Source organism: Barbatula barbatula, assembly GCF_947034865.1.
Source record: "Barbatula barbatula genome assembly, chromosome: 9".
Lineage (NCBI taxonomy): Eukaryota > Metazoa > Chordata > Actinopteri > Cypriniformes > Nemacheilidae > Barbatula > Barbatula barbatula.
In genome coordinates this window covers 21,853,521-21,876,969 of record NC_136772.1, presented here as the reverse complement: position 1 = coordinate 21,876,969, position 23,449 = coordinate 21,853,521, and the positions used below count along the sequence as shown (strand labels likewise).

Here is a 23,449-nt window from a genome sequence, read left to right as displayed (position 1 = left end):
GGGAGATAAACAATAGATCAATTGTTCATTTGAATAAAACTATCTGGTTGTCAAACGTATTCATGGTCGATCAGTAAAATCATTTTCAATAATATTGACTTTTGTATGCACACTTGTCAAATCTGAGTTCAGTTTGTGTCGTTGTAGAGATCTCCTTTAAAGCACCAATGGAGTCATCTCTGAGATATCTAGCCCTTTTTGGAGGAGAAATGTATTCAGCCTTTTGGGTTTCTTCTGCACACATAAAATAAATATTAAAACCGAACATTGGCAGAAACCATTCTGTATGGACACAAAACCAATGCAAGTTAGTGGGTTCCGCCATAGTTGGGTTACCAACATTTATTCAAAACGTATTCTTTAGTTTTCTGCAGAAGTAAGTCATAGTGTGGTCCTTACAGTTTAGAATGAAAATGTTTTTGGCTCACGAGTAATGTACATTTGTTTGTGCAGATTGGATGGTGAACATCATGGGTTTGTAGTATTTACTCTAGAAACGTTCATCTGCATGCGTGTAATTGTCCGTGTATTTGTACGTGTGTGGGCTTTAGGTCGCGCAGCTGGGGCTGTCAGTAATTCCTGCTCCTGGGGGGGTTGTTATTTTACAGTTTATAGGACTTTACAGACCTCCATTCCCTGTCTGAGATACCACCACAGAGACCGAGGCAGAGATGGAAAGAGGGGGAGCTGAACCACAGAACTCATATGCCATTATAGAGCCTATAACAATCTTCTCACAAACACACATACAGTGGTGCACACTAATATAGCTTCTGAGGTGTGTGTGTGATGTCATTATGTTTAACTAGCACACACCGGCACCGACACTCATGCAATACACACCACCTGCACACACACTATGGCAGGGGCTAAACTAATGTCTTCAATCGGCTGTGATTGATAAAACATGTCAAGCGCTTACCCACTGAATGAACCTTAGAGCTGTAAAAGGAAAGGTAATGATACCCCTCTTTACCCACTGGAACCGGCTAAACGGCCCTCTGGGTAACGATAATAATTTCATCTTGTGCTCCCATGGCCATGCTGAAGCAGTGGAATGTTAAAATAGGCCCATTAAAAGTTGTCCTGAAAAGGGAGGGGGCGTCTGTGTGTGTGTGTGTGTATACACTATGATGATGGTCAAAACGTATCCAAGATCCAAACTCTGCTGAACCATTTACAGCTTCTTTCTCACAGACATGTGCCATTCCGGCGGCTTAAGAACAGTAAATATCTGTAAACAACACTGGGGTCAGATATGTGCCATTCGGGGCTATCAGTATTACATTTATTCATTTGGCAGAAACCATTATCCAAGGCGAATAAAAAGTAGGAGAGCATAAACATTTTGTCGACACGCTAAACAATACCGTTAGTTTACAAGGCCATGCTACTAGGAGGATTAAAATATTTGTAAACACTGCATATAAGAGTGCTTTCACACCCGACTTCTTTAGTACCGTTGAATCCATTTTTCTTCTTGGTGCGGTTCGTTTGGGCAGGTGTGGATGCAGCAATCGCACGCAGCACACCAAAAGCAGACCGAATAAGGATACCGAGACATCCTTGAAGAGGTGGACTCGGTACCCTTTCAAACGAACCCTGGAGCGGTTCGTTTGTCGTGAGAACGTGATTTGACCAAAAAGTGTTTATTGACAGTTTGCACTAGCACGGCAGCTCGCGGGCAAACTTGGAGGAGGCGCGGAGCCTCAAAGAAATTTGGTCTGATGACCATATTACATGCCAACAAATTCATTGTTTAGCAAACAACTCAGGGAAAGGGGGTTTTAATAGATCTGTGGAACAGTGCTGGGTTAAGGTAAAGAAACTACGCCAGCAGTACATCCAAGTGCCGGATGTACAAGTTCCCCTGGTACAATGACTTTGATCCGGTGGATGTTGTTGAGATCGCCATTGCTGCTAACAATGATGCTACTCATGCTAGCACAGTTGATCGGGCTAACGTTACCACATCTGACACGGGATGTTGACGTGAGTTTATTTAGTTTAAAAAGCAGTTTTACTGCTACAATGTATAGTTTTTGCCATTGGTCCAGACCAAATTAACCAAACTAAAGGTGAGAAAGCGCCCTAGTTTTTGGATGCTTTTAGCAACATAAAGCTGCACAAGAAACGCAAATGTTATTCTGCTTTAAATATATAATTGAAAGCATTAAGAACAGTGCATTCATTTTAACATTTAATTGTGAAGTTTCTATATTAGGGTTTTAGTATAAATTAAAGACACAATATAATTTTTTCTTTGCTAGAGGTCTCTTATTTAAAATATTTACAAAGAGCAAAGAGCGTGACGATGCAAGTAATCCAACGTTTTATCCAACGTTTTATAACCATTTTGCTAAATCACTTTTTTTGTCAAATGAAATGATAAGGTAACATGTTCAAAACAATCAAAAGTAAATTTTTATGACTCTTGTTGTTTTGCAACGCTTTCTATGACATAAATGCAGAAATGCAATGAGGAAAGAAGTTTCACTGGTTAAAATATTGTGGGAAACATTCGGGATAATGAACACAAATTATCAAAATATATGACACTGTGCTTGTTGTGTATGGATATTTTATGGATACTTCTGATTGGCCAACACCATCTTTATGGATAAGGTTATATCGTCACCTGTTGGTTGGCATGCTTTCAACAGCGCTTTATATATTCTTTGTAAACGCAGAAGGAAAAACTTTCTAAAAACGTATTTGTTTATAAAAATACCCGTGTACTTGTGTGGATTAGACCTGAGTTTAGACCAGCGAAGTGAGAACCGCCAGCAATTGTGTCGTTGTGTGTCAGCAGTCTCTACTACGAGGTCATTAGAAGGCATTCCTAGCTTCGGTTGTCATAGAAATATTTATAAACATATCATTTGCATAAAGTTGAGCAAATCTCAACTTTGTCTAGTCGCTAGACACGCCCACAAGTTTAGAGTAAGGGTTAGGCACTTAGTTGTGATGTTTAGTAAGAACTAGAAATTGCAGTCAACGGATGTCCGTAGCTACTAAGATAGATGTACAAGAACGTGGGTGGACAGATCCCTTTAATCTTAATACCTACACAGATTAAAACACTTAACAGAATAAACGCTGCTCACTTAACACATGCACATACCCCATACACAATAACAGTGTTTGTCCCATGTATTGCTACAATCTCACAACACACTGGCTTAGAGGTTCTATTAGGTCTACGTGTCATCTGTCAAAAGTTTGCATTTCAAAAACAATTATTTCTCCGCTCGTTCTGTTTGGGAAATAATTGGCAATTTCTCTCTGCCGAGTCAAATATCCTTCCGCTTCCTTCCAGGCGTTCGTACTCAACCAGCTCTTTTCTTTTCTTCCACCACTGAAAAAAGTACATCAAGAGATATCGACGTCCAATCCAACCATCTCAAGGTAACACTTACGAAATAAAACAACACATTATTGATGCTGCAATTAAAGAACTGATCTTAAATTTCATCTAGTTCACACAAGAGCAGCCTTTCTATCTCGCGCTGTCTCTTCCTCTCATAATACACACACAGGGACACAAACATTGTCATTTCTTCCAGCGAGACGCGAATTTGATTATCTGCTGAATAGATAATAAGCAACAACCATGATTTATAACATCATTATTGATGAAGACATTTTTACAGCATCGATGTAACCATATTTCATGAAGTTCGTTCTCCCACGACAACCCAACCAAAAACTTTCACCGACAATATAAAACAATCAAAACATCCCAAATAATTATTTTCAAAACAATCATGGCGGAGAAAGAGACGGGGAAAGATTTTCAGTGAAATGTAATTTGATTTCGCTGGAGGCGGGTGAGTCAGAGACTTTCAGTGCGTGTCAGAAACAAGACTGCGAGCGGCCCGCAAAAGCCAACTTTCATTTTCCGACAGTTATATGACTGGGCATTTTTAACCTGCCTTCACCTCACCCCCCACGTCTCCCCATTTACATATGGAGGAATAATAACCCAGAGATGCCGAGCTACAGAAGCGATGTGACGTGCGGTGTTAATTTCACCTTGGCTATGAAACATAATTGCAGCACAAAGGGAAATGTGAGATGTATGAAGCCCCGACTGATCTCAGCAGTAATTTGCATGCTGTTGCCAAATACCTCGACGGCGGCAGACTGCGCAGCGAGACGAGGCTAAAACCAGCTTTCATCAGCCCAAACACCCCACTTATGGCCTTTAAACAGGCATATAGCGCCAACTGTCTACTCGCTTCGAGGGGACTCGGGTCTTCCCAGGGGAAAATTCTACAGTTCAGGAGACACATCGGAGTGCGTTTCATTTGAGTATTTACTTCGTTCAAGAGATTTCTCCCAAAGTTCCACAGGGAAATTCATAATAAAAGTAGAGACCCCTAAACTTGATTTAGACCTGAGAACATGTATCCTAAACTTCAAAAAGGCACCCTCCCTTCTCCAAAACTTTCTGGATCATTCTGGTCCTGGAACGCGATAAAGTAAAAGATCTTAAAGACAGCCGTGGAAATTCATTTCACTGAAAGTTTACACGGTCCATCCCCTGCTCATCAAAGTTTCCAACCCAGATGAATTCAGTGTGCAGAGAGTCGGGAATATTTCCTTTTAAAGCCATAACTGGTTCCATCAAATGTTAATCGAATGTTTGATTTGCTTTAAATTCGGTTAAAGTCAATATTTAGCTTTGTGTGCGACTTGTTTTATTTGTATATAAATAACTTGAAATTTTACTTTACAAAAATGTACTTGCATTGCTGGAATAGTACAAATGTACGGATGTTTTTTTTTTACAGTGTAGCTGTGGACAGTGGATTTGCTGGATTGTGGTTGGTGTAGTTGTTCACGGTAAATATTGCAAATAAACAGCAATTATAAAATGTAGTTAAAAGAGAGAGTTACAAAAAGTAAAGATTTTTGGTTTCTACAAGGATGACTGTACACACATGTACTGTACACATTGTGTAGGTCATGCATCACCAATCAAGGATTATTTTGCATAACTGATTGGTTTTTTTGTATTATCGCTTACTTTCTTAGATTTATTCAAAATATTCTCAAGGTATTTTGAATAGCATTTTTATTTCCTGGACCAGAACCCTACTGTGGTGAGGATGACAACACACATCACACTCCTCCTGATCTCACTCCATTGCCTTATCGCTTCAGGAAAGAAGCAGAAAATTCAAATCTCAACTCACTCCTACAGATATACATCCTCTCCCACCATCTTTGCTTTATCTATTCTGTTCCTCTGTGTATTCATGTCTTCTATCTCTATATCTGCTTCAGCTTTATTCACCAACATGACTTGGTTAAGCAAAATTATTGTTAACTCTTTGACCAAATGTTAAATGCGCTTTCATTTGTAAGTCACTTTGGTTATAAGGGTCTGGTAAATGAATTCATGTAAATGTGTGTTAGGCAAGTCAATAATAGTACCCCAAACATTTAACATGGGCCAGACTCTCACACGCACAGAGTATAAATCCTTTCTTTGCAGGTCTCTTGTCACTTTTACTCGTCTCCAGCCATCTGCCACTGGGAAGATCTGAATCCAATTCAAAGCCCCCAAAAGCTCTTTGTGATTTTACACACCTTCTGCCTGCCTGTGGTACCACATTGGATCCCATCAGCGTCTTTAAAGAATCCGACCCATGAGAGATTCTTTACTTTTGCCATTTGGTACGATCGACCGCCACATTTGTGCTGCTTTTAAGTGAGCAAAGATTCAGAAAATCTTGTCGAGTATCTTGAGTTATAACATTACCTGCTGATGTGAAAATCAACGAGAACAAATTATGAAAACAAAATAAACAGATATGGCAGGAAAAATCAATAAAAAGTATTTCCCCCCGAACCATTAAAAGATAGCCGGCACACTGCATAAACAACACAGACCAGACAGAAATCCACACTTACGTTAAGTGATCCATCGCATCTCCTTTTTAATGAATTTGCTCCTTTGAAAAGATGCTACAGAGTGTCCAGAGCTACTAAGAAAATCTAAGAGTTTTATGGTGTTTTATTGAACAATCTCATTTGAATTGTATTTCATTGATCTCCGAAATGGGTTTTTTATTGTTTACTGCACATTGTGTGGATTATCATTTTTCTTGTGCCTTAGGATAAAATGGAGCTTCATCAGCAAAAGCTTCTACATTAGATATTCCCGCTCTGGTGTTCTCTCAGAATTCTTTGGCTGGATTAGATTAAGGATCAGAACTATTGTAGCACGTTCAAAAGAAACAGAGATAAACAGCCCCACCCGATAACGCGCCGAGGGTCCTTGTACACCCAAAGCCAACAGAAATCAAAACCAGAGCCCCCTGAACAAAGCCAAACGTCAAATATCGGAGAAACCACAAAGCTGAGTGTGCAAACACATTCCTGATCATTGAAAATACCCCTGCTCGTTTCTACACCCCACCGTCTTTTTGTTGATAGATGCTGAATTGCATCCTTCAAAAGTGGCATCATTGCTAATGAGACAGGATTGCGGGCATCCACATGACGCACATTCCTGGACTGATGTTTTATCATGCTTTTTGGTTGCGGGCTGTCAGGATCCATAACAAAATAATTATGAGCCAGGATCCTTAGTAAAGCCTACATCAAACAGGAAAAAAAACGAACAAATGTGCCCTCGCATGTGCCTGAATATGGATTCAGATGAGACGGGGACCACTGTTACACTGCGATCCGCCGCAAGCCGCCGTACTATTTGAGTTAGGAATGTACGCAGAACAGAAAATATTTCTCATTTATGTCATGTTGCTTTTTGCTTCTGTGCTTATTATTTGCTATGTTTATGTTTAAAGTGAGAGACAGGGCCCCAGTCATGTGTTTAAAGACAGGCATGGAGGAATGTTATTGTTGAATCTCTCTCCATGTATGGACTTTATGCGTTTGATTGGATTGTGTGTGGTCTAGTCTGAACGGCTCTCTATAAACTGACAGTGTTTTGCAAACGGTGGCGCTCAAACTAACCGCTGTCTCCCCACAGCCCAGCTGCGATGCGATGTCAGGCGCTGAATTAAGGCTGCAAACGGATTTCAATGGATCGCCTGAGAGGAGCAGAAATCAAATGGGACTGAAATGGACTTGTGGTGAAATTTACCCCTCGGTTATTTGAGTGTTTTCAGCAGGATCGATGAGAAGTGGAACTCGGTTGAGCTAATGTAAGAAAAATGGGCTTTGTGTGGATAGATATAGATAGTGGATAGATGGATAGATAGACAGACAGAGACAGTCAGAAATACAGATAGAAAATAATTTAAAAAGATTGACAGACAGACAGATAGACAGAGACAAAAAGACGCACACACAGACAGACAGACAGCTAGCTAGATAAATAGACTGACAGACAGACAGATTGATAGAGACTAAAAAGAAAATATTTCAATTAGACAGATAGAGAGACAGACAGACAGCTAGCTAGCTAGATAAACAGACTGACAGACAGACAGCTTCATAGAGACAAACAGAAAATAATTTTAATAGACAGACAGACAAATAAAGACACAAAGAGAGAGAGACAGTCAGAAATATAGACGACAGAAAATAATTTCATTAGACAGATAGAGCGACAGACAGCTAGATAGATAGATAAACAGACTGACAGACAGACAGCTTCATAGAGACAAACAGAAAATAATTTGAAGAGACAGACAGACAAATAAAGACACAAAGAGAGAGAGACAGTCAGAAATATAGACAGACAGAAAATAATTTCAATAGACAGATAGAGAGACAGACAGCTAGCTAGCTAGCTAGATAAATAGACTGATAGACAGACGGATTGATAGAGACAAACAGAAAATAATTTTAATAGACAGACAGACAGACAAATAAAGACACAAAGAGAGAGAGAGAGACAGTCAGAAAATAATTTCATTAGACAGATAGAGAGACAGACAGCTAGCTAGCTAGATAAACAGACTGACAGACAGACAGCTTCATAGAGACAAACAGAAAATAATCTTAATAGACAGACAGATAGACAAATAAAGACTAAGAGAGAGAGAGAGAGTCAGAAATATAGACTGACAGAAAATAATTTCATTAGACAGATAGAGAGACAGACAGCTAGCTAGCTAAATAGGCTGATAGACAGACGGATTGATAGAGACAGACAGAAAATAATTTTAATAGACAGACAGACAAATAAAGACACAGAGAGAGTGAGACAGTCAGAAATATAGACAGACAGAAAATAATTTCAATGGACAGACAGAAAGACACACAGAGATGTACAAATGGATATAGAGACAGACAGGAAATCATTTAAATAGACAAATAGATAGAGAGACAGATAAAACATCATTTCAATAGACACTACACATGTATTTTTATTAACTGCGTGGGGACAGTCCATAGGCGTAATGAGTTGTATACTGTACAAACTGTATATTTGATCCCCTACCCTAACCCAGCCCCTACACCTAGAGATCCTAGAAAACTTTTTGCATATTAGATTTTTCTGTACAATTTATAAGTTTTTGTGCAGTTGGTGTGCATTCAGGTTTATAAAAACCAAGTCCACACCCACACACACACACACACACAAACAGACAGACAGACAGACAGACAGACGGACAGACAGAGATAGAATGATAGGTAGATTGACAGAAAGAGAGAAAGACAGACAGACAGAGACAGAAAATAATTTCAAGGGGCAGACTAACATACAGACATACGGAAAGTAATTCCAAGAGAAAGACTTGCATACAGACGGACAAAAAGAGAGACAGACAGAAATATTTTCAATAGATTGACAGAGACAAACAGACAGAGAAAAAAAATCAATAGACAAACAAAACGATTTCAGTACACAGACATACCCCTTGGATCTCCATCGATGTCAAATAATTTCAGACCAACCACGATTAGCATTATTCAGACTTTATTAAATAATAATAATAATAACAATAAAAAAGAACTTTTTTCTGTACAAAGTCTACAAACAACAATTTTCGAATGATCTGACCAGTGCCGGGACGTCCATCTCTTTTGGTGTTGGCCTCCTGTCCCAGACAGACGAGGTAATACTATCACAGCTCTGCAGCAAAGCCAAAAACAGGCCAGAGCTCCAAGGCACTTGGAATAGAATCAACAAGAGTCCAATGAAAACAGAGCTGAATGCACAATCTCTCCTTCTTCATGTCTGTGGCTGCTTTCCGTACCTCCTAATAAGACGAGCCCAACCTCCCCTTACCCACAATTCAACAGGACTCCAGAGTGGATCAGGGGGGCGAGAGGCCAGACTGAGGTACAATAAAGAAATTTACACATATTTCCCTCACGCGCTCACTTGTTCTAGCGTTCTTCACACCTTCAGGCGAAAACCATGAAATTCTCACCTCTCTCCCAGGTTTACGCCGAACCTGGTCTTGTTAGCCTTCATTTTCAACAGCCCGAAATAAACCGTGGAGTAAACAGACAGGTGAAATGAAAGCAAAAAGCGTAAGGCCCGATTCCTCCGAGGCCCCAGTGGCTTTAAACCCAAGAACTGGTGTTTCGAAATGGCTCTTCTCCAAAATACTTTGCTTAAGGCTTGATTGTTTGTACATGAAAGTGGCTTGGGAATATTCCAACTCCTTCGCCAATGTCGCTCTGCCAGCATCAAGAATAGAGTAAAGAAAGAATTTGAAGATGCTCTCTCTCTCTCGACTCTTCTTAGCTAAGTGGCTCTGTTTCCTAAGCAATCCATAGGTTGCAATACAATAAGTTCGAAATTGTCAGCACAGTGTCTTTCACGCTATGCATTAGTGAGTCAAATAGTCCAAAGCGAAAAAATGAAAATCAAAGAACGCGATCCCAATACTTCAATCTAACTTACTCTGTAAAAGGAGTTTTTATGAACGTGGTCTAATGGTCACAACAAAAACATTCTGGTAAAAGCAGACTGAACTTATGAAGCTTAAAACATTCATGAGGCGCTCGACACTTCAGAAATGCATGTGGAAAGGACAATAATAGTATGGGAACTTAAGCAAGTCAGCAAAAAAAACACATAGAGTCTAAACTAAACCGAACGTCCACAATATTCTAGGCCACAGCGTTCACAAAATAGAGGCGGAAACTTCACAAGCGACCTTCTAGTCCTAGTACCTCTCTCGTCTAACGTCCATTAAGCTTTATTAGATTGTATTCTTTCTTTATAATCTATAACAATAAACATTTCTTTTTTCTTTGATGAAAGGGGAGTCAATAGATTGAAATGTGTCGATTTTCCTACGCTCAATGAGCTGTCCACAGGGAATCTACGTCCCGCGGTGATCCTTCGACAATCATGGTCAGATTCAGACCAGCGCCGTGAGGTCCATTCACAGTTTTGAATCGAGCCGGCACCCGATAAAGAGCAGATATAAAGAGGAACCAGAGGGGAACCTCTCTCAGGCCTCGGAGCAGCAGCGCTGCTGGTTGATCTTGACCTTGTGCTTGATTCCGTCATACAGCTCAAAGTTGTAGTTCTCCAGCGTGGTGGTGCTGCGAGAGGATAGGCTGTTATAGGAGCACGAGCAGTAAAGCAGGAGTCCGGCACACACGGCCCCCAGCAGAACGCCCAGGGAACTCATGACAATGATGGTGACCAGGATGGGATCCAGCGAGTACAGCCAGGCGTTGTCTTTCTCTGAGATCCGCGTCACCGGAGGTTCCCGTGAGGGGTTGGGCGTGGTCCAGGCAGAGAATGGGAAACCTTAAATACGAACAAAACCCATTTTTGTTTGATTTATACTCTACTATAGCATATATACTATATAGCTTATATTTATATACCCTGCAGCCATGGAAAAAACGAAGAGACCATTTCAAATTTATTTTCAATTGACTATTTAAAGGTAGTGATGTGTTTAGGTCAAATGATCATTTTGGATTCATTCTGTGAACTATTGACAATATTACAAATATTGCTTCTACTGTATTTGGAGAAAATTAAAACTGGAGAAACGGGCCAAATAACAGAAAAGATGCTCTGCATTTATTCAGACCTCAAAGACAAGCTCACTTTTAAGCAATATAACAGTTAGATGTGTTTGGAAAAAGTCGATTATTCTCATTGTCTTGTCATGCTGTCAGTCTCTCACATTGCTGTTGGGTGACTTTATGTCACTCCTGAGGTTTGCTTTTGTTCAATTACAACAGACACTAGACTAAAATGGTCACCATCCATCTATGAATGCTGATTAAATGAAACGTTGAATGGTCTCTTCCTTTTTTCTGTGAATTTATATTTAAAAATGCACTTGCATTTGTGTATTTTAGTTGAGGCGACGTAATCTAAATTTAAAATATGCATTCTATGAGTCTACACTTGAAGGTTAAAGAATTGATTTACCTTGACCAATTCGTTCTCTGCCATGGATGAGAGGATTGTTTCCGAGGTCGTCTGGTCTTCGCTCTGTTTGGAAGACAAACAAAGCCCAAAATGAGTTGGAGGTTGCATTAAACAGACTTGTAAAGAATGCAAAAAGAACAGCATTATGCATTTTTGTCTCAAGAGCAAATAATGTCAATAGTACAATGTGTGAATACAAAATGAAGAAACACCATAAGACCAGAGAACAAATAGCTGTACACTCAAAAAAATGTCGCTGTTGTTATTTTTACTAAACCCATCCTTGTTCACAGTACATAAAGAATGCAAGTAACTACATTAACAGTGTTATTTTTTATAAAAATGTAGTACTTTACTTAACAGGTGTTTGACTGGTCAACTTAACATTGTTGAGTAAAACGCAAAACCCTATAATACTGGACCTACTGTTGAGTTTACTTAATATAAACAAGTTCATACAAGGGGGATTTGTGTAAGACTGCATTTAGACTATTTTCTAAATGTAGTCTTATTTTAAGTGTTTTTCAATTAAACTAAAGAATGCTTGTTTAGTTTTAGGGTTGCCATTGTTTTGAAGAGTGGTACGTATGCTTGGGCCCACGATGTCTACTGCATCTTTCAATGACGAAATTGTGTTTTGACTTAAATGCAGTAAGTCTGTATATAATTCATGTATGACAACAAAAAGTACCATTGAGACGGATAAACATTGAGTTGACTTAACTTAAAATCACTGGTAGAATCTGAATGGTTTGGATTTACTACAAAAGAAGTTATGTCAAATTTACTTACATTTTTTTTGTTCATACAAAAAAATTGTAAATTGTAGAATTTCAACATATTTGCGTAGACACACTTGACCCTACGTATTTTTGGGGTGTAGACACGATAAAATGTTAAATCACTCATCGCTCAAAAAGCCCAAAACACTGCGGTTTGTAGAAAAATATCACTTTATTGTAACATTCCATACAACAATTCCAAGACCATGAAATTCAGGCTAAAATATACCTTATACTGTATTTAAACATTCGGAAACGCTGCATCGTGAATCAAACACAGAGCTCATGTTCGTGATGGTGTGAAGCCATGAATTCACAAAAAGTGCGCACAACCATTACATCATCAGTGATCATACTGAAGCAGATGAAGCATAATGTCAACATAAAAAAACTCAATTCTTAAAAGGATTTTAAATCCGTTCCTGACTTCATGTCTAAGCAAAACGCACACAATATCTAGCCTGTAAACATTTCTGTCTACTCTTGATTCTCTAGAAGGGGGAAAGAAGTTTTATGCAGGTATCACGGTCTAGAGATGGGCTCTTAGCCCCCAGCGAGAATGCTTATAACAGGCTTCATGAAATGTAATCTGGTGCATTCCCTACTTAGCACAGAAGCCTTGAACCACAATGTAAACACAATGTTTTTTGGGGTGAAGACATTTTTTCTTTACATCCTCCTCCTGTAGAGTCTCGCCTATTTTCTTTACTCTTCCAAAATATTATTTTTTCTCTTCCTTTTTTTGAAAGCGTAAAAAATATATTTGAAGAGAATAAAACAATTAGGCTTGACCTACACTAGATATTTCCCTACTAGTACTGTTTTTAATTTGAGATCAACTTTACTTGAACCAAAATTAAAACATTTTGACTTTTGACGTTCAAGACAAGCAAGTACAGACTGGTCTTGTTGCTGGCACAAGACCTCAAAAGTGATATTCTTTCTAAGCATTTTTGTTTTGATTTCTAGTAAAAATATTTTAAACCTTTTCAGTACAGCCATGTTTTACAGTGTTGCCTACAGGAGGAGAATGTAAGTAAACCTAATTTTCTTCACCGAAATATAAGCGACTAAAATGTGACGAAATGCACTGAGAACAGTGCCGATTCAACCGATAAAAAGAGTCAGAGTTAAAGATAAACTCATACATTAATCATACAAACATAATGAACAACCAGGACTTGTGAGAAAACTGTATCTAGCTCAACGTGAACAGGAACAAGCGTGATAAGTCAAATAGGATAAACTGCTCAAGATGAAATAAGACCACTACACATTCAGCTGTAGGCCACAGAAAATCCCAGAATTCTGCTTTACACAAGAGGACGGTTCATGACATAATGAAAACACGTGACTCGAATCATAAAAAACACTCAGATAGCCGAGCATCTGATGTGTCTTTTAGATTTAATGTTAAAAGCCGTCGCATGCTGTCCCGTGATTCCTGAACACACTTTACTGTATTGAGGATTATGTGGGACACGAGGAGACAATGCTCCGCTATAGGCCTGCCAGGTAAGGTGGTCTCACTGGCTGTCTGTTGGGATCTTTCATGTGCTTTTGTGATTCAAACAAACCCCTTCAGACCCTAGATATTGCGGAGAAGGTTTATATTTAGAGCAGGCTTTTCTTTGATCTCGCCCTCGATCTCCCCACACATTCTTTCGTGAAGAGCAGATAAACGGGCGAGAAAGGAGCAGGCTGTCCGTGATGGGGGATTATTTTCACCTATTGCCAGATGGAGGACAAAACAAGATATCAGGATTTACTTTCTTCTTTCATCTCGCTCGCTTTGGATGGAGCCAAAATCTGACGGGCGCACGCCCGAGAGATGCTTTCGGTAATGGATGGAGCTTCACACTCTTTATGTGTAAAAGGGAGAATACGTTTGGTTGGGGGAATTTCCAGCCGGAGTTCTGATGGTGCCTGTTTTGTGTTTGTTTAGTAAAGAAGAGAACATTGAACATCTTAGACCGTAGCATGTTTTTCTTTTCAAAGGTACATCACTGCGTTTCAAGTAGGACATGAAAGAGATGGATCTCATAGTCCGAGTTAGACATTGAATTAGTATGCAGAGACAGTGTTTTGAAGAACATTTTAAAAGAATAGTTCGGAGACGTTTTTATACATAACATTTAAGACAAAAAATACGATATGCAGCAAGATTGTCATATGCAAATAATATAGATAAAAGCTAATTAGTTTATTTGCATGTACACGTTCAGTTAAAGATATAGATGGCCTGGTGACTAGTGCACATGCTTATATACTGTAAAAACTTTAGCTGTATTAAATATGTAAGTTAAATCAAATTGGCTTTACAGGTTACTTGAATTTAAATGAAATTAAACTGAGTTGTAAAATTAAATAGTGAAGTCAGTTTAAAATTAGGCCTGTCAGACGATGAATCACATCCAGAATGTGTACAGTGCATGTTCATTTTGCAATTATAAACACATACAATTATATTGACATGTATTTATTTATATTTACCAATAATTTAAATTATATATTAATGTTTTCTCTGAAATATATGCATGTGCACAGTACCCAGACATATATAATGTAAACACAAACATTTCTTCTGGATGCGATTCATTGTCTGACAGCCCTAGTTTATTATCATCTTAATTCAATTGATATGTACAGTAAAGCCACTTTGATAACTTTTAAACTCAAGTTTTCGGTTGTAATAGGTGGATTGTTACATTGTATTTGGGCATTTTTGTACACTTTAACCTCATTTAATAATCTTAAAAGTCTTAATGACATGGCATTTGGGCATTTTAAAGAAAATATCAAAAGTGGCATCTGCAAATAAATGATGCTAAACCTTTTCTCTGAATAAACTTAACTTCTCTTGCCATTTCTACTTAAAACCAACTGTAGTCCATTTTATTTGATTCAAAACGTAAACTATTACGTGAAATGTTCTACTTGAACAATAATACTTATTTGTGCTATATTTTTAATAAAATGTCTTTTTTTGTTTTATAATGCAATGACCGTCTATACATTTTAGTGTCTAAAAATACTCTGCGGGGTCACCGTATGGTGCTGCGAGTTCCCCGCCTGCTTTCCAAATGTCCCCATCAATAAAATGTCAAAACCCCCTAATATCAAATCATAAAAGTGTTGGTTATGAATTCAGTAAGACATCAGCAGGTATATTTTGTGAGGATAAAAGGGGGTGGACAGAGAAATGAGCTCCAGCTGTAAATGTGGAGCGTGGAGGTATAGGGCCAACATGCCAGCTCGACTCAATCCCTGCAGCAAAATCATCCAGCCAAGTGCTTTAGCACCGTATGACATTTGGCACATTTACAAAGCTTTCCTTTCTCTCTTACAAGACTGTGTGTGTAATCGAAATCTCTGAGGGAACAACACGCAAGCACACACACTGCTTAAATGTTTTAGAGTCGACTATAAAAATAAAGCAAAGTCAGTGCATCGGTTAACTGCATGTGCGGCGCTATTAATCTCCACTGAATAAATTCATTTCAGATAAAATAATAAACGTGAACAGTAATCGGCTAGCCCACTAAAGCGTCTTAAGGCCAATGTTGTGTAAGTTAGCCAATCAGAAGAGTAGGCTGGCTAAGGCAGGGTCATGTGACCTTTGCATATATGCAAAAAACATCCTGTACATATCTCCAATGACTTTAAGAAAAGTTTATACATAGACATATTGACAGACATTCAAATGAATTCTCGGCGGCTTTCGAAATGCTTTTAAGAAGCATCCGTCGTTTCATTTAATGGTGAGGAGGAGATCAAACAGGTCGTTCAAACATCCGCCTGAAGAATAAAGACCGAATGCATTGCTCTAAAGATCTCTTACTGTTCTTAAGCTATCAAAGAAAGAAAGAAAAGACCAGTCCTCATAGGAGAGCACTTTGTACACGGATTAAAAAAATCCAGTATATTACCCAACCCTTCCACATGTACAGTATTATGTTAAAACAGAGACAATCTGGTTCCGCTGGCAAGAACGGAGTATTTGTGACACGTGTCCCAGAGTAACGTTTTTGACACTCATGCTTTAAATATTCCTGTCACACATCAAGCCTCGAGTGTTGTGCATATGAGATCCAGTACACATGCGAGTTTCCTGGTTTTCCTCAGTTACGTTGCTTTTCTCCTGTCTCAAGCGCTCCTCACAATTTGGCACTGTTCTCTTGACTGTACAATCGGATTGGTCCTGAACAGGAGATTAGAGCTTTCTCCACAGCGAAAAAGAGAGACGGAGAAACGGGGAGTGCCTGCCAGTCAGGATTTTGGCTGGATCTCCTTTCTCACCGTTCCACAAAAGAATCCTAAAGAAACCCAAAACTTGACAACTCTGGTGCTTATGTACGTCCTTCTCACATCCCCGGTTATCTCGATAAACGTCACCGCAAATGCCGTCCAAAGCTTATCCGAGTCTTTAAGGTGCCTGGATATAACGAATATAACTTCAGTAGCAAACACGTCAGCGTTCAGCACTGTGAGGAGGGCTCCTCTTTCTCAAGCCTAATAGTTAACATGGGCTCCACCCCGTATCCGGCGACCGTCCCGGTACCGTTCCCCACGTACTGTCCCGTGCCTGTGTACGTACTCTTGTAGGACACCGAGTGCTGGCTCTTCTTGGCCGCCAGGTGGTAGCGATGGCAACACAGCACCATGACCAACGCGACGCAGCCCAAGAGGAAAAGGGCGCCACCCCCGGCTATTACGTAATACCAGTAGGTGGGCATGGGCTGCAGGGACACGGTGGTGTCAACTGTGGGGTCACTCCAGCCAGGTAAGGCTTCCCCTGGTGGAGAGACACAGAAGAGTTGGCTTGGGGTAGAGAGGCATACAGACTGCATAGCGTCAGCCATCTTGGATTTTACTTTGAATGATTTGCGCTCTGATTTGGTGCCGCATACAAACAAAACAGACACAGACACGCAGATGCACATGCATGTTGCCTGTCCACAGCCCCTATGCAGATCGTGTGAGCCAATGGGTGCGACTTTATCTTTTAGCTCTCATTAAGGCAGATTTATAAATCACATTACGAGTGTGGCCATGAACAGATGCTGTGTGATGAAGAGCATCGTATAGTGTGCCTGAAACGCGGTCGTGAAATGCCGTTGCACGATCGCAACCAAATGTTAAGGTCATATGGGGCGCAGGATGATGTCAGCACCTTCCCTCAGCCGGTAACGCTGTATAATGACGAGTGTGTGTGTTTCTTTTCTTTCTCCTGCATGCATGGATCTGCGCCAGCTTCATCTCCCTCAAGCCAAAGTCTTCCATGAACCCAACTCGGCAGCACATGGAAACTGCTCAGCCGACACACACGTACACACACACATTCCTGTGAGATCAATAAACCCACTTTTCCTTCCATCTCATCTTTCTCTTGTCTCTTTGTAAACATGAGCGCAATCTAGGAATTCTAAATCCACCTATGGGAATTTCGGCTTCAGTTAGAGAATGGATGTTAGTTACAAAAGAAATATTTTACCACCGCGCTCGAGTGCAATGTAATTTTCTACAATGATTTAAAACAGGGTGCATGGGGGATTATTCCACCGCAGTCGGCTGCATCCTATTGGCCACGTTCATACAGCTGTCGGGAATAAACACCAGCCATCCACAGCAGGTCACACACACACCATCAGCGAATGCTGATGCACCCTGGGAACTCTCATAGCAATGTTTTAAACATTTGATGATATCGCCAATGTGAGATTACTGAAGTCTTTGTAGGAACATTTGAGAAGAACACTTAAAGGCATAGTTCACCCAAAAATGAAAGCCTCACATCATTTCGAACCTGTAAGTCTTTTTTTTCTGCAGAACACAAAAGAAGATATTTTGAAGAATATTGGACTCCATTGACTTCCATTGCCTAGACATGAACCACTGAGACATTTCTCAAAATCTCTTCTTTTGTGTTCCGCAGGTGAAAAGAGTCATAACCAGGTTTAGAATGACACGAGGGTGAGTAAATGCTGACAGAATGAATATTTTTGGGTAAACTATCCCTTATGAGAAATGTGATTTATATGAGGGGTAATTTGCTGACTGAATCTATACTTCATCTGTTGACGTTAGCATGACGCGACACCATATGAAACGGCACACATGCTGGGATACAGCCCATGCTCTATACATCTGTGTGGCAACACTGAAGGTGATGGAAATGGTTTGACATTGAGGCAACAACACCACTAAAATCACAGCGTGACAGACAAAACTGAGGTAGCGCAGCTTCTTTGAATCTGATTGTGTTAGAACCCCCGACAGAATTCCTTTGCTGTGCAAAAGCCATTAAAAATATATAATGATACACAAAGAGCCCTTCAGATGATGTAAGCTGCAAGGCAACAAGCAGGAAGCACAAACATTGGCACAGGAAATGACAATATGCCAGTTAAACTCACCAGTCATTTCAGGAGGGAACGCTGAGAAGGGTTCTGAAAAGAGAAAAAGTAAAGTTAAGTGAAATTAAGTTTGGCACAGACATAATATATCCATATAAATAACCACAGGCCAGATTTAGATTTAGATTATATGAAAGTGTTCAAATTCATTTTTAAAGGAGAGGTGATCTTTACACCACACACATTCCACAAAACCCCGCCCCCAAAAACCTTGATGTCAGCAACATTTTCTGATTAGCTAAACAATAGCAGATTCTTTTCTGAAATTTAAAGCGGCAGTCCACAACTTTTACCTTTAAATTACATAAACAAATATTTCTCACAATATGTGACCAAACAGTCCAAATAATAAATGATTACTACAAGCTTACTGAACACATTGTTTTATTTTACTTAAAGGGACAGTTCACCAAAAAATAAAGATCTGTCATGATTTACTCCCCTCAAGCTGCTCCAAATCTGTATACATCTCTTTGTTCTGATGTTTGAGATATTTGGAAGAATGTGTGTAACCAATTAGTTTTTGGTCGCCATTGACTACTATAGTAGGAATTCATTTATGTAAACTAAATTCAAATAAAATTTAATTTATTTGTTCTGTTGAACACAAATGAAGATATTTTGAACATGTAGGAAAGCAAACAATTTTCAGTAGTCAATGGTGGCCAAGTACTGTTTGTAACAAGCATTCTTCCAAATATATTTCTCTGTGCTCATCAGAAAAAAAACATATGAAATGGATTTGGGACAACTTGGGGGTGAGTAAATAAAGACAGAATTTTCATTTTTGGGGCGAACTGTTCCTTTAATTCACTCAATACCGAGTTTTGATTCTTTTTAACCAAAGAAGTTTCAGACTGCAGCTTTAAAAGCTTTAAAGGTGGTTGTGATTTCTCTGGACACCTACTGCATTGACATCTGTAAGATAATAGGAAACTATTCTGCTAAACGCTTACAGCACCTTTAACTGCATTAAAATTGTAAGTAAACTCCCCGGAAAACCCTTTTGCTTCATATAAGGAACTCACTTGTCCAAAGGCAGGTACATACGGTATGAAAGACAGAGATGACAGGAACATCAGAAAGAGAGAGAATGAGTGGATAAAGGAGAACAGGACTGGGCCGTTTGTCATCTGGCAAACTGCTCTGCACACACTCGCAATGCCAGAGAAACAGAATGTTTGGAATGCACTGGCTTTTAAAGGGAGCGCTGTGGAGAAGCAGGGGACAGATTTGGCAGCTGCGCAGGGGCTGGCGCGTGCAAGCCGAACAGCTTTAATTGATAAGAGCGGTCCCAGAACCAGGACATGTGACAAAAATGTGTACGCGAGTGAATGCACGACAGCTCACGACAATATCTCGATTCCGTCAAACATGAACCGTACTGTTTTTGCTGATCATTGTTTTTTAAGTACAAGTAAACTACACGTCCTTAGAGTAAAGGCTGTTTTTCTCAGTAAATAACCTTCACAGTTCAGCGTTTTGAGTGACGGGTTTGTGGCGAAAAGCTTTGTAAGACATTGACGTCTGTTCTGTGTTTTGTGAAAGGCTGCTTGGTTATTCCCTGCCATGGCTCTGGAAAGCTCGGTTTACAAATAGGAGCGGAGAAGGAAACTAATGAAACATAGATTGAGATCAGAGCCCACAGGGCGAGTGTGGCCTAGTTTTCAGCTTTTAGTCGAACACTTGAAGAGTGTTTCCATGCGATTCATTTTGGGTTGGGGTGGTGGAATGTATGGCGGGGCAGTGTCAATTGGTGACATTAATGTTTCCAAATCTTCAGTTGAATTCACAGGTATGGAAAGTTAAAAAAGAGATAAGAGAGAGATCCAGATGTTGAAACTTACGTGTACACTGCTCAAGCTCTGTGCTGGTGCTCATATGAATGTTGTCGACCCAGATGTGCCCTCGACTGCCACGATCGAAGAAACCCTCGAAGACAACCTGGCACGTGGAAGAGGACAGAGAGGAAATCGAAGGCTGTAAGTTAACACCATGGACATGACTATTCTGATCTCAATGAACTGGACGTGGCTAAATGGTTGCTAATAAGTTCTGAATGGTTCGCAATGCGTGTAATAGGTGTTTGCTAGGTGGTTGGTGACTGGCTCAAGTCTAGTGAATCCAGATTCTAATGTCTATGGTCTCTAGATACGTTAGAGGTCAAAAGTGATGTCCAGATATTTGTTGTTCAATTAACTACGGCATATCATTTTATTCAAATATATAACAAAGGGACAGAAAAACTAAAAAGCTTGGAGGAAATAAAGCATACGTTGACAATCATATCTATATATAGTATTTGTTGATCCTCTTGTGTAATATTTTGCAGGCATTTCCCCGAGCTACATCTCGAGCTTCACAAATGGGTTGTGTGTCATTTTCTTGCCAAGCTTACTTAAATTCTTCTCAAAGTTAAGCTTCGATTTACACTCCAGTCACACCAATGTGACATGAACACAAATAATACATATAATAATACATATACAATAATAATATATTAATAATACAATAATACGTCATTTTAAAATATAATCTTTAAAAACACATTTGAATAAAAGGCAAAGCGTTCAATTATTAAAACCTGGACATCACTTTTGGCTGAGACTGTAGCTCACATTACTCATTCAATGTCAATTTAAAGGGATTTTTTGTTTATTTTATGGTCTGCCAGCAAATAAGAGGCTTATGATAGCAAATAAGAGGTTTAAAGAAATTGTACACTCTAACTATATACCTGATATTCTTTAGGGGACTGAGGCAGGATGGTGCGGCCCTCCCTCCACATGGGTCCCTGGTCTCCTCTTAGCGTCCAGAGCAGCGCCTCTTCCTGTTCATCGTCTCTGACCAACACACGCAGACTGTCTTGACCCTCTCCCTGCAGCTGGTAGTAGAAAAGCAGGCAGACGGGACGGCGTTCGGGTCCCACCACCGGACTCACTAGCAGGGCGCGCTGCGGCTCCAATTTAAGACCCGCCTCCACATACAGGAAGTTTCCAAAGTCTGGGGTGAGCGAGACGCAAATGAGAATGGTCAGACAAAAAGCGCACGTGTCATTTTCTTCAAATTCTTTGAAACAACTGATACAATAAAATGCGTCAGTGGAAACGTCTTTTCTATATTTTACTTTCTCGAATATTTTCGCACGACATTGGTACCTGTAAGTACATGTTCCTCAGTGATAAATAAACAATCGTATGTTCGTTCTCTTTTCAAACAGACAAGAAAGCAGAAAATAAGCTCTGACACGAAACTAAAAAAGGACAGAGGAGAGGAAGAGCGGAAAAGACGGCCAGAGAGGAGCAGAGACAGGAGGAGGCTGGGAAAGACCATGTGAGTGATCTGACTGGACAGTGTGGCACCAGAAATGATCATGATTACCCACGCTGCCTCATCTATAACACGGATGCTCAAACCTTCCACTGATGTGCAGAGAGACGGCACCATCATTTCATTCCGTCTGTCCTACTTTGACACATTTACCAACTCTGAAAACACAGCGCTGAAATCAGATCAGCCTGTTGTTGCGTTTCCTTTCTGAACGGCCTAAACAGATTACGCATTTAAATAATGCAAAAGAATTTCCTCTGTTTGATGCTGCGTACACATACAAGAAAATTAATTACCCTTTCACAGGCAAAGTTCTGCTTAGAACAGGTTGATGTTCCTTTGAGGTAACCGGAGGGAAAGAAAAGCTACTTCTGGGATTATTGTTTTTAATTGGAGCCGTATACATCTAGAGTTAATTAGCCTGCTTGCGAATTAACCCGTTCTGTGGCCTTTTTCCTGAGACGTACACTGGGGTATGAACATTTTCCAAGCGGTTTTCATGGAGCCGTGAGATCTGTGATGCTAGAACATTGTAAAGTGGACAATCTTGACGCCGATGAATTGAGCAGATCACGTCCAGGGATGTTGAAACAGCCCTTATAGAAAAGACATACGGAATTCACATGATCACGTGTGAAATGTGCCTTTTTGGAATATGTTGGTATGAATCCCAAGTGAAGATAACATGTAAAAACCCATGGGATGAGATGTGGTGATATGTCTCCGCATGTCATCCCATGGGTTTTTCCATTTTATCATCACATGTCATCCCATGGGTTTTTAAATGTTATCCTATGTGTATCACATGGGATTTACACAAAAATGTTAAAAAACACACATTTCACATGGTTATTTTGCACATGTTAAACACATGTGAAATTCATGTGTCTTTTCTGTAAGGGACATTATGCAAACGCACAAATGCAGGTGCCTAATTCTGGCATACGATATTTTTGTATTGATGGTAACAATTTCACATGTGTGACAGAAGTAAATGACTGTGAAGATTACATCTGAGATTTTGAAGGTACATTGGGAATGGGAATAGTTAAAACAGGAGTGAATTTTTTCCTCTTGACTCCTGGATCTCTTTAAAACCTCACATGTGGAAAACAGTGCAAGACTGTTTTAACAACCTCCCAAGGCAGAGTTGTCCTGGAAAGCACTGAGGACATGAAGAACTGTACGCTTAGTTTGTGTGCGCATGAGAGAGAGAGAGAGGGCTCAGAATTTGTAAGTACTCATCGGTTTGTTTTAAGGTCAGGTGAGCTCAGGGATGGAGGGATGAACTAGGCCCACAGGAAAAAATAACGATGAGAGAGAGAGTGATGGACAGTATTCCCAGATTGCAGGTATCAGATTAATTGCACACCAGTCTTGAGATGGATAAGGTCCCCTCACATTTAGGCTCTAGTACAATTTTCTAGTCGCAATTTAGTGGGTTTTGCGGCCATCAAAATAGTTTGGTTTTAATGGCAAATGATTCATATTTTGTTGGTTTCTTTTATTAAGTTAATTTAGAAAAATGTTTGGAGTATTTTTTGTTTATGGCATGCATAGTTTGATTGCCAACTGCGCTG

The 23,449-nt window shown here is 39.8% G+C and overlaps 1 protein-coding gene across 2 annotated transcripts in view; it reads right to left on the bottom strand.

Annotated features, from left to right (window-relative positions):
* Window positions 1-8,890: 8,890 nt before the first annotated feature.
* nrp2b (neuropilin 2b) overlaps window positions 8,891-23,449 on the bottom strand; it is a 66,691-nt gene continuing 52,132 nt past the window's right edge. The window contains exons 13-17 of one of the 2 annotated variants that reach the window (XM_079464703.1): window positions 21,277-21,542; window positions 20,387-20,483; window positions 18,540-18,572; window positions 11,342-11,404; window positions 8,891-10,702 (exon numbers count right to left, since the gene is read on the bottom strand). In XM_079464703.1, the coding sequence (XP_079320829.1) occupies window positions 10,398-10,702; window positions 11,342-11,404; window positions 18,540-18,572; window positions 20,387-20,483; window positions 21,277-21,542 (764 nt within the window). In that variant the 3' untranslated portion in view covers window positions 8,891-10,397. Of the gene's footprint in view, window positions 10,703-11,341; window positions 11,405-16,466; window positions 16,919-18,539; window positions 18,573-20,386; window positions 20,484-21,276; window positions 21,543-23,449 lie in introns of those variants that run through there. The other variant, XM_079464704.1, reaches the window with a different exon arrangement.